Source organism: Accipiter gentilis, chromosome 9 (genome assembly GCF_929443795.1).
Source record: "Accipiter gentilis chromosome 9, bAccGen1.1, whole genome shotgun sequence".
Classification (NCBI taxonomy): Eukaryota; Metazoa; Chordata; class Aves; order Accipitriformes; family Accipitridae; genus Astur; species Astur gentilis.
This window is the reverse complement of record NC_064888.1, coordinates 4,024,401-4,036,765: the sequence shown is the minus strand read 5'-3', so window position 1 is coordinate 4,036,765 and position 12,365 is coordinate 4,024,401. Positions and strand designations below refer to the sequence as shown.

Below are 12,365 nucleotides of genomic sequence, written 5' to 3'. Positions count from 1 at the left end.
GCTGAGAGCACATGGCAGAGAACACAGTAATTATGAAGGTCAGCTGCTTTGCATCTCTGTTTATATAAAAATACAACTGCTACAATACTGGACATAATTTCAAGAACTGTTCTACAGTTTGAACTTGATGCCTGTCTAAGAAAATACTCTGCCTTGCAGTATGCTCATGCTTAGGAAGGTCTCCACATTGCTCTACTTGTCTAACACTAAACAGATTCCTTGACCTAGAAAGCATCCCTTCCTGAAGCGATACATGTGTGTGTCTGCCACTGACATCTGGAGGGAAGGACACTCTCCTGCATTCTCTGCTGGAGTTTCTCCGCTGCCTGACAATGCTTGTAATAATAGTTCTGCTGATTTTGCACAACACTGAAGAGTGTCAATGCAGTGCTCGCTACATGAGCATGTAGCAAGCCTTTGAGAGTCTAGAGGAGACTTTACTGGGACATACTGAATTGTTTGAAGGCGAGTTAATACCCAGCTGAGATTTCTGGTGGGTCTTTGGGCATAACGCTGCTGGCTGCTCTTGAGTTTAATGCTTCCTACTTATATTCTGCTGCATGATAATGCTCCAGAGGAAGTTAGATCCATGCCAAAAAAATTGGCCAGCACAGCCTAGCCCATGTCCTTCCTCTGAGGCAGGATTGCATATAACTTTTCTGCTTCTGAGAAAAGTTTGTCTAACCTATACTTAAGAGATCTTCAGTGATGGCGCAACATCAGAATACACAGATAAACCATCTCAGGGCCTAACAATCCTTACACTTGAAAAATTACAGTATTTCTTTTAATAGCAACTGCTGCCTTTGCAGTGGTTTTTCTTCCCCCCGCCCACTGATAGCACTGTCACGTGCATTTGTTTATATTTCCCTTTCTAAGTGTAGTACTACTCACTTCTCCTTACTCTACTTCATGTTAGTGATTTCAGACTACTTATCATATTTGTATTAAAAACCATCCTAAAAGGAGCTTGGAAACTAGTCATCAACAACTGCTGTATCCATATTCATTGTAATCTAAATGATTACTAGCAAACAGATTTTCCTATTTTTAGTCCCTGGACGGCATCTGCAGCAACCCAGCTAATACGCCTTTCTCGCAGCAAGCTATTGATAAGGACTTTTTGAAAATGTTTTTCAGTTAATTTATATCTGCTTCACAGCACAAGTAATTTCATCTACACTGCATTTCTCAACTTTTTAACAACAAGATCATACAGGTGAAAAATCCTGGCACAATTGAGATATCCCATCTATTGCTACATTACATCAGTTACTGTAAACAGTCCCTAAGATGGGACAGAAGAAAGATGAAAATTCACAGAACCGATACAGCATAATTCCTGATCTACTCAACAAAACCAGCATTTCTTGAGCAGACGTGTAGGTGGAATAAAATGATAGCAAAACCATTAAGTCTTATTTGAAAAACTCTGCCTTTTTTCATACAATTTTGAGGTCCTTTGACAAATAAAGTGTAAACCAGCAGCACCTGGTAAGACTTACTCTATTTTCTGTTAGCAGGAGTAATTGTAAGAGCAACAGAGAGTGAAATGGAACTAAGCAGCAGAAGAATCTGCACTATGACTAATGTGCTCCAAGACTGGATTATTCTTAGGTAACACTCACAGGAGACATGAGGTCTACAGAGACTATTTCTATTGGTATTAAAAGCTACAGTTAATTTTTGAAAGCTGAGTGGTAAAATAATTTATCACATTTTGCTTTGACTGAACACTATAAACAGAAAGATCTGTGTATAAATCATTAAAAATTGCACTGCCCCTCTATTTTTTCTGTTGCCCTGATCCATCAAAATATTAAAGTGTCTGTGCAAAAATGGCATTTTCACCTCCTGTGTATTCAGTGATGTGTGGCGATTTCACTGATCAAAATGCAGTTTTACTTTCATTTTATTCACTACTGGACCAACACAACTGGACTGTACTATGTACTCTACTCTCTGGGCTTTACTAACAAAATCAGTAGTTACATTTCAAATTAAACATAAGTGTGCGAACTCCAGCATGAAAGAACAACTTCTGCAGTTAGCAGGGTTTGTGTAAGGTTTCTTGTGATCAGAGACCAAGCAAGATTAATGAACTGTCAGTTTAAAAAAAAAAAAACAAAAAAAGAAAAAAAGAAAAAGATAAATACTTCGGATTTCTTAGTCAAGCACGTTTTATTTGCTAGTTATTGAGAAAGAAATGTATAGTTTCATAGCTGGTTTCATAGTTCCCTTTTTAAAGCAGAACTGTATTTGAGAAACAGTGATTTTCTTTTGAAAGAAAACATTTTGTGTGACTAGTCTGTTTAATATATATTTCTTGGGATGACTTAAGTGAACACCCCCCACTTACCTAGCTCAGGGTGCATCACTGTTACTTCTCTTCAGTATTATGCTGGTATAATCTTATTAGTACAAATGTAGTTTTAATAAGATTCACCACAGCAAAAATAAAGTGACATAAAAACTGAGGTGGTGTAGGCCCATAGTAGAAGAATGAAAATTACTGCCTAGCAACAGAAAACACAGTAAGTCCACTCAGCTCTCCTGTGGGTTAGCTAATTTCTCTCTATAAAGGCTTACTGGTTGTTCCAAGCAAACACTGCACTTCAAGGTCCTTTAATCTGGAGAAGCACAGTGTCAGAAGGCACCTGCCACAGCCCTGTCTGGAGGCAGGGTCAGCCCCTTTTGTGCCACAGATCAGAGGGTACCTGTCTATCACAGCAGCACATCTCCGACAGCTAATTATACCACTGCTACCCGATACAGAATCCTCTTATGCAGAAAGAGTCATACCTGCCACTGGGAAATGGGGGGAAAGCCACGGATTTCAACTTCTTGTCTTCTGCGGCTGTTAAGCAGTTCTTTACAGTCTCTTCAAGCTGCTCTTCACACTTGTCTGAGCCCCACTGTGGGATGTGACAGTGGATGACAAACTTTGCTGCTAGGCCGCTAGACTGAGTAAGTGCAGCTAACACAAATGAAAATATAACATTTAGTTTTGAATAGAAACCACCCCACAATGACCTCTCAATCCAACGTACTTTCTTAATTACATTACCTCCCCAAAGAAATACATTAGGAATTAAAATATGCCACAATGGCTCACCTGCAGTCATAATCTGTCTCGTCATTACTTTTGTAATCAATTATTATTTCTTCAGAGACCAAAGAACCCAGGGCTTATTTGGTTAACACAGTTATTCAATAATATTTTTTAGCTTTCTCATTCAGCATGGCCTCTGGATTTATTTTATGCAAAGTATCAAAACCTTGCACTGAACACAGTATCATTAATCCCCGAATAGACATTTCGGCAGTGCTGTCACAGCCTTATCTGAATGCTTTGCACAGATATTTAGACCCACTTCACAGCTGGGTAATTTCAGATAATGACATGAAAACCAAAGATGTTTGTTGAAAGTCTCCACCAGTTATGTCCAATTAGAAATCTCAGATTAATTTTTCAGAAAGCCTAATATTTCTCCAGGACCTGCAGAGTCCACAGCATGGCAACAGTTTGCTTTTGCTGCAATTGCAACCATTAGCACTTCTGGAAATCTGAGTCTCTGGAATTTCAGGTTAAACAGCCTGCAATAAGCTGTGCAATTAAAGCCCATGGATGAAAAACTTGGATTTATTCACTTGTCCATGATCACAGAGGAAGTCTGTTGCAGGCACAGAGGAATTCTGTCTAATGCTTCACTGTGCTACTTAAATTTCAACCAGAAAGAATCATCAAGCCGTTAACCATAGGGAGCAAATTGACTGAAAACAACACAGGTATCCTGTGAGCAGCACTTGAATTCAAGCCCATTAGGCTGGAGCTCAAGTGTTTGTAGTAGACCTCCAGTGATTAACAACAATTTATTATCACTTGCATCAAAACCGGAAGGGGCAATTTCAAACACAGCAACACAACACAATGCTCAAGAGTATACATTTTCCTGTCTATTAAACTAAGATTATCTTCTTTCCTGCAACTGCCTTAATAGCTTAAAAGGAGTCTATTTTCTAGTTAGGTAATAATGTTGACAAAGAAAAGTAGTTTACTTTGATGTTATGGCATATATTTTTGATTCAATGTGAAAGTGAAGCATAATACCTTGTACAAAAATTTCCTTGTCATTTGAGATTATAAAACTAGGCTATTCATTTAGGAAATTTCCAAAACTAGACTATTTAAAGCATTTAGTTTCTTGACTATTGAGATACTAAGCCAAATAAAGCACTAGAAGATACATTGTAACTTTGCTCCATCTTCCCTCCAGCCACCTTCAACCCCTATAAACTGGTTTAATTTGTCCACAAAGGAAGGCATAATCTCAAGTCCCAAACTATTCACTGCTACAGATGTGTTAAATATTTGAAGGGAGCTCTTCTGTAATTTGTATTTCTATAATGTAGCTGTAGTGCCTGGGAGAAGAGCAGTAATTGCTTTCCCAAAAAGCATGCCAGTTCTAAAGATCGTATCACATCTTTATTTGTGTTCAAAGTAAGGTAATTGTTTGGATTATACTGTTCATCAAATATGCATAAAGCAGAATAATTTAAAAACTACCACTGTTCTTATACCTCATATGTTAGCCTGAGAGTTGTTTGATTCTCACTAAGGAATGCAGTACAAACAGGACAGGAAAGATGGCACAGAGGTGACAGCAGAAGTTTTCCTTAATTTTTGGACTCCCACAGGCAGGAGTTGCCTAAGATAAATTAATCAGCCTGCTGTAACTTATGGTGGCACCTAGAAGCCCAAAGACAGAATGTGCACATCACACAGGTATCCTATTCTTCCTTTCTTTTCATCTAAGCAGGCTATCCATATCAGCAACAGCTTTGAAGAAGAAACAGAAACGTTTACGTCACATAAGCAAAGGCACGTATATAATCAAGAACAGATCAGAATGTCCAGAGAAAAGAACATATGAAATGAGCTGTTTCCAAAAGAGAGCGTAGTATCCTTTTTACCTTCAGCAACTTCCAAAGGTCCTTGAGATTTGCGAAGCTCTTTCACCGTTTCTAAAAACTCTTTCCCTCCAGCCTTTTCCAATGCCTTGCCTGCAAGGACACAGAGCAAAAGGCCTTGGCTTCAAAGTATCAGTATGAAAAAACAACTCTACATTATTTAAAAGAAGAACATTGTACACATATTATCCTGTTTCCCTCTATCAGAGGCAACTGATGTTTATGTTTACCACTGTATCTAGCCACAGATAAAGTTTACTTTTTATTGGTTTTGAAAACCCCTGCCTGTTATTACTGGAAATTACTTTTAAGAATTATCTGTAAGAATGCTGTCTTACTCTGACTTATGGCTAAAATAGTGAAGAGTGAGATTTTCAGAACTCAGATTTTCAGCCTCCAAAATCAACTCAACATACAAACCCTACTACTTTCTTTAATAAACACAGCTGGGATGCCAGTGAAGGTCTTGATGACTGACTGTATAAAACAATGATCCAAAAGCCCGCTACTAGATTCTGTTGCCTCTCTATGTGACTGACTGCATATCTTTTTTACCTCCCCCTTGCTTAAATTTCCATATTTGTACACGTTATTACATTATTTGTAATAATATTTCCTTATTTCACATGAGCAGTATAAGGCTTTGAACATGAGTATTTCTAAAGTATGTAAAATCCTACAATAAAAAGCATAATTAGAAAACTTATTAATATATAATTTTTTTCATAGAATTTTTAGAGGCAAGTGTAAAAATAATTCAGTAAAGACTGCAATAATGATTATTTACACCTTTGCTGCTCATGTGCTTCAACAAATTATCTGTGTTTTGACTGTCGTAAGGCATCATTAAAAAAAAGATAAATTAGTGATTAGCCTGTTATACCTAGTCAGATCCAGCCTGATTTTCAGAAGTGTTGTAAGTGATATTTTATGGCCTGGGGAAGATTCAGATGAAACATGATGGGATCTCAGCAGGCAGCTAGTAGACCAGCTACTGTTCCAACTCTAGATCTGTTTTTATTGCCTGTAGTAGAGCCTCACCTATTTCCTCCTTGAGGTCTATTTCAGCAGTTGTAGGGTGAACGATGCCTTCTACTTTCATGGAGCCAATATGGCTGATGTCACTCTGTGTCAGAGAAAGCTGTAAAATAATAATGAGGGAGTAGAAAAAAAATAAAATAGTAATCCAAGTGCAAAATCATTTTCATACCAAAAAACTAAAATGAAAGAAGGCTGGATCCAGTCTTTCAGAGATTAGTAGTCTTACTGTGTTCAATATGTGTGATTCTGATTTTTAGCCTTTAATTAATCTCCAAACCACTCAGATCATTTTGTGATATGCCCACAGCTTGGGAGCTTACTCCAAAGGAAGTTACTGCTAGAAAATTCATGTTCTAGCACCACACACTGAAGAGAAAAGGCTGACTTTGGAAATGCTTTTGTTTAAGGAGAAAAACACTAAAATTAGAAGGCTTTTCTGTAAAAACACTTGCCCCCAGTAAATTACTGTAAGGGCTGAGAAGAAGGGCTGGACACTATCCTGATCTATAAAGGCTTCACCACCCCACTAATTAATTACCCTTTCAGTTCCTGGCATAAATAAAATATGGAATGCTTTACCCACCCATGCATCTGGATATAGGAACTGGCCAAAACTTGATGTCTCAAGGTGCTCAGAAAAGGCTGCTCCCCAGATTTCACAGCCTCATCACTTTGAGCAATAACACACGAGAGAAACCCTAAAAATCATTAAAAAGACTTTACAGTTGCTGAACATGTGCCCAGCACGCTTCATTTCTTCCAAGATACACTGTGGTACTTAAGTCCTAACCAGAACAATAAGCACTGCCCATTTTAGAGAAGAAAGTGAGAAGCTGCACAGATTCTGGAGGAACTTAGGACAGGACTGAACTCTAATAAAGGAGATCAAAGTTTCACCTACCCAGCCAGATTACAGCTTTTAGCAATCTTTTGGATCTATTATGTGTCTGGCACATTCTAGACCACTGTTTTAGCAAGAGATAGGATGAGACAGACTGAACTCTTAAGTGCTGCTTCATAAAACAGGGTACACCATCAGTACAGGGAGCTTACAGAAGCAATTTCAGGAAGAACACTTTTTCCAGATGACCTTACTATTTCAAATAATAATAATAATAATAATAAAAAAATCTTTGCTGTATCTCCATTGTTAAATCTGTAAGAAAAACTCTAGCTTCACTCAAAGGGTCCAAAAATTAAGGCAGGCAAAAAACTCTCCCTCTTGGCGAGTACAGGGAAAAAAAAATGTACAGGACCAACAGTTGGCTGGACACCAAGGACACGTGGGTATTTTGGTGGGACAATTTTGTAATTCTGGCCAGGCAAGGTGTCATAGTCTGTGCTGAGATGGAGAAGCAGGCATGCCCTGCAGCTCTGGTGAGGTCCTCAATTTGAACAGTGAAAGAGTGGCGTCACACAGCCCACTTTCAGACAGAGCACCCAGGCTTCTGGCACAAACCAACACATGGAAGTTGCTGGGTGATCCTGGGACCTGGCCCAGAAATACTCTTTTATAAATAATAAATAGTCTAGAAGGTTAAACCTGGTTTGGCAGTATGCCAGGCACAACACAGCCAAGTCCAAACTGAACAAAACTAATACAGTTTAGGCCAAGAAATGAATCAGTATGGCGCTCTCTACAGAAGAGAGACTGACCAACATTATTCTTGGAAATCTTTTATCTGCAGACATATTTGTTGAGACCCTCTACTCCATCCATGACTTGAGTGAGTTTTGGCCTTAAATTTGGGACCACTAAGGGAGAATGTAAAGAAGATTTTGTACTGGTGTTAGATCAAAAGCATCATTCCACTTATGCTAGGCTTCATTGCTGTGATCCCAATCTGTACTAACTTTGTATTACCTTTTGTCCTGGCACAAGGCTCTTGGAGGACAAGATAGTGAAACCATCCCCAGGACCATCTTCAGATGTTGAATTTGAAGCGCCTTCTTTTTCATTGTCCTTTTGTTTGTTCTATTTGGGGGGAGAAAAAAGCAAGAACTCTCAAAGGAAAAAAAATAATCAGCATTTACCATTATTCAGTAATGGATGGATTTAATCAGTTACTACAAATCTCATCTTCTCAGATCAATATATTACTCATAGCCTTTTAATCCCCAAAGATTATATAACAACAGAGGTCTTCACTGTTTATATAATGCTAAAACATCAGAGGTTCATCTGAGGCATTACATACGTTCGTAGTCACATTAAGAGTCAGGGCGCCCACATCCATCTGCAGTTTTACTAACAATTAAGATTGTATTTATGTGTGAGTGTATGGTAGTTTATTTTTGCTGCTGACAGAGCAGAGCTCATACTAAATCAAACTTAGTTACTTAGTAACCCAGTCAAATGCTCCAATCTGAAGGAAACATCTTTATAATCTGAAAAAAATAAAAAGTCTCAGCTAATAAATCATACATCTGAATCCATATCGACAGGAGCAAGTCATCACACCTCCATACAAGCAGTCAGAATGACAAAATGAAATAACTAATAGCTGAAGCTTGAATGCAAAATCCCCTTTGTGGGGGACACTCCTTTATGCAGCCTAGCTCCAGGAGCAGGAAACCTGTTCCTACCAGAGCTGCAGGAGCACATATTCACATCTCTTAATATTTGATTTAAGGTATGTCAAGAAGCTAACTCTTCCTAACAAGTCCCAAACTCTGCATGTGCACAATTCAAAGTAAGGTGGTAGCGGAGATCAATACACAGAGGCATCCTATTAAGCATCTTATTAAGCAGCTGTTTTCTTTTTAAAAGTTGTTTCTGTGTATTCTCAGCTATGGAAATGTATTAAACTTAGAGGCATCCAGAAAGGTGTGCTTAACACAAGTTTAAAAAGCTTAGGTCAAAGCTTAATATTGTTTAATCCTAACCAATCAAAAATTTAGCAGCATTTTAAGATGCATGCTCTGGAATGACAAACCAAGAGCACTGATCTGGGTTACTGCTTTACCAAATTAAACCATTTAGGATGGTGATAGAGGATGGGCAACCATAAGAGAAGGTGCATTGGTCGAGTTCTGATTTATTTATTCTTCTTGCAACTCTTAAAAACCATTAACAGCACACCTAAGACCACATGAAACAAAGAGCTTGTCAAACTAACATTTATGTACCATGTCAGGACATGTTCTCTGGACAGTGAAAAAATCTTTTAACAGCAACCCGGTAACTGCACAAGTTACATGACAAGAAGGCATGACATCTCTCAAGTAGAAAATGCTTCAAAAAACAGCTTACTTTATTTTAAAAGCTAGAGTTCACTGCCACACAATTAGCGTGGAGATAAAGAGATTCTACAGTTATCAAGAAAGTATTGCAAAGGGTGACATGGAAACCTGAAAAGTTTCCCTCAAAGCTTTAAAGGTTTTTGTTACAAAAATTCATTAAAAAAAATACTGTGTTCGCCTTTATTTCTAAAGTTTAGAGGGAAAAAAAATCCTGGTGTGTCTACTATCAACTCCTACCTCCCATTTCCAGTTGTTACAAACAAACAATGCAGAAGCACCAATTTATTCCTCCTCATAGTCTTAGTTGGCTTTGATCTACTCCCCCTCCCACACCTCTGGAATCCCATATCTGCCTCATGCTTACCTTTTTGGGTGTCCGGGCCTTGGTAGACTTTGCCTTCTTCCCACTCTTTTTGTTTACCATGGCTTTCCTTCCCTTCTTCTCAGGAGTAGGGGAAAGGATGGTCTCAGATTTGCCTTTGGCACCCCGTTTCTTGGCTAGAAGCTCTGGCTGAATTCTGGGCAGGACACCTCCACTTGCAATAGTCACACCTTTTAGCAACTACAAGCAGAAGCAGTGTGAAGGAGCACATTACAGATTCTCTTAGTTTGCACTCAGGCTATTTTTGCTGACTACATTACACATACACAAGTAGAGTCCACACTTCCTAAAGCATTGAACCTTATGCCTTTATCATGAAAAAAACCAAACAAAAACCCAACCCAAAAAACTATTAGGGAGAAAATCCACAATAACAAGAAACCTGACAGGTGATGGTGAGGTCAGCCAGCACACCCCAGACAACTCTATTATCGTACTGGTCAATCACTCTTCTCTCTTCCAGTGCTGGTCTTTCTGCATACCTGTCCTTGGTGACTTACAAGCAGTGAATGAGGGTAAGACATGATAAGCGCCTGCAGGCTACCTAAAAAAAAATATGATTGCACCACAGCCCTGCTCAAAGGAGGACTGGCTGCAGATCCCTTTGGCAGGGAAACATTCAGTGAAAGCAAGTATGAGCCCCAAGAACCTGCTTTGCAGTGGTGAACAACGGGAATGGGCTGTGATATTATGTGGAGGACAAAGTCTGGCTAATTCCTAACAGACAGCACTAGATCTAGTCCCCTCTTCAGAGCCCAGTGACCAACACCACAGAGCAGGGAATGGGTTGGTAGTGTTAACATGCTTTTCCCTCTGTTCTGGCCTCTGTTTTGACTTTTCAGTCCCCTTGACTGGAAACAGAGCTAGATGACTTTATGGGCCCTGCATTTTCATTATTTAAAGCGGTCAAATTAAGTGCAGTAATCTTTCACACGGGGCCAAACAAGAAGAGATCCTCTGATGCTGACTGAACCTTTCTGGCACCCCTGAATGCTGCAATTCACAGCTCATGCCATGATCTCTCCTCTCACTCAACAAGTTTAGCAGATGCGATCCCACAAGAGATCCTCAGAGTCACAGCACCACAACCCACAGTCTGGTTGCTGATAGAACTTGGGCTTACAGTCAGGGAGGCACTCCTGGAAGCAGCAATAGCAGAGAGCGAGCTAGATCCCTACACAAGATGGGCCTTGCAGCCAGTATAACAGAAAACACACATCATTTCTACAGTTTTTTGGAAAAGGTCTTCCATAAGGCACTTATTTCTTCTAGTATTGGATGTCCCTGAGGGAAAACTTAAGCATCAAGTTTAGCCACTTCAACAGGACTCACAGGCTACAAGAGAAGCAACATTTATATCCAGAGGATTTAAGATGAGATGTCTTAGAATCTTCTTTTTTGTTTGCTTTTATTCTGGTGGGCACAATCTTGTCATCTTCTGCTCTAATAATTGTGTTCTCATTCATGTGTCACACTAAACTGTTTCTAACCTTCTGTGATAGCAGCTTCATTCATGCCACAGCACGTAAATCTTGCACTGAAATGTAAGCAGGTACCTGATTCAGTTCCTCATCATTTGCAACTGCCAGGAGGATGTGTCTGGGGGCAATTCTCCCTTTCTTGTTGTCTCGCGCTGCATTTCCTGCTAATTCTAGAATTTCAGCTGTAAACACATTGAGATAAAAATGAATAACAAAAATGCAGCTTATATACACCCTGTAAACACTTTTTACATTCCTTCTTAACATCCATTTACCTTTTCAGGGGCATTTCCCAATTTAAATGGTCTTTGCTACAGAAAGGCAGAAACCAAACCACACTCAATGTGTTTGTAAATTTACATAAAATAATCTGTCCTTCCTAATTCCCTGAAGGATAGTTAGAAGAAAATATGCTAAGCTTGGTTCACATAACTTCTTTTATGAGTCCCAAGTCAGAATTCTCTTTCAAAAAAACAAGAAACACCCTACAAAAATGTACATCTGCAGTCCAAAATTTAGCAGTAACCCTGTAACAACAAAACAGTAAAGCATGCAATGAAACCCCAAACCTAGTACAGACAGCTCTGACAAAACAAAAAGGATTCTCAGGATCAGGTAAGACGAAGACTGAGGTGCATTTAAAGAAATACTTTGAAAGCCAACAAACTAGCCAGGCAATGCTGCAATTCTGCATTAAAGGACATTGAAAATCTGAGAAGCTTCATTTCAGAACAAGATATGAAGGGTTTGACTTAGAGGCAAGCAGAGACAACGTAAGAGCTTCAATGCATGAACTATTGGTAGAAAGTTCCTTCTGTATCTCCAGGAACAGCAGGTCATGTCAAAAGTAGCTTCTCTAAATTTGTAGTAACTTTTATACTGTGATTAAAGTCACTGATCTTTTTTCTAATTGTTATAGAGGAAACACAGACACATCTTTCTGGGTTTATTTAAACCATAGCAATCAGTATAATTCATTTAACTTACACAGTTTGGCCCCTACTCAGAAGTTATTTCTCATGTAAGAACTCTGTTGAAACACTGAGAAGGAAGGAGAAGGGAATGTTTTGCTCCAAATAATCATAAAAATCATATTCACATCTTGTTTCATTTTAAAAGTATCCAGTGTCCCTGTCTTCTGTTTTTTGTTTTTGTATTTACGTTTACCAGTAACAGGGGTAAGAAAGTTACAGCCTATCAGTGTCCTATTAATGATATCTTACTCCTTTTTATCAACTAAATAAAGA

General features: G+C 38.8%; 1 protein-coding gene across 4 annotated transcripts in view; it reads right to left on the bottom strand.

The window, feature by feature from the left end:
• Positions 1 to 12,365, bottom strand: part of LOC126042623 (core histone macro-H2A.2) — a 29,689-nt gene that overhangs the window by 1,627 nt on the left and 15,697 nt on the right. For all 4 annotated transcript variants that reach the window (XM_049809996.1, XM_049809997.1, XM_049809999.1 and 1 more), the window contains exons 3-8: positions 11,194 to 11,300; positions 9,620 to 9,817; positions 7,877 to 7,987; positions 6,013 to 6,112; positions 4,975 to 5,064; positions 2,803 to 2,977 (exon numbers count right to left, since the gene is read on the bottom strand). In XM_049809996.1, the coding sequence (XP_049665953.1) occupies positions 2,803 to 2,977; positions 4,975 to 5,064; positions 6,013 to 6,112; positions 7,877 to 7,987; positions 9,620 to 9,817; positions 11,194 to 11,300 (781 nt within the window). The remainder of the gene's footprint in view (positions 1 to 2,802; positions 2,978 to 4,974; positions 5,065 to 6,012; positions 6,113 to 7,876; positions 7,988 to 9,619; positions 9,818 to 11,193; positions 11,301 to 12,365) is intronic.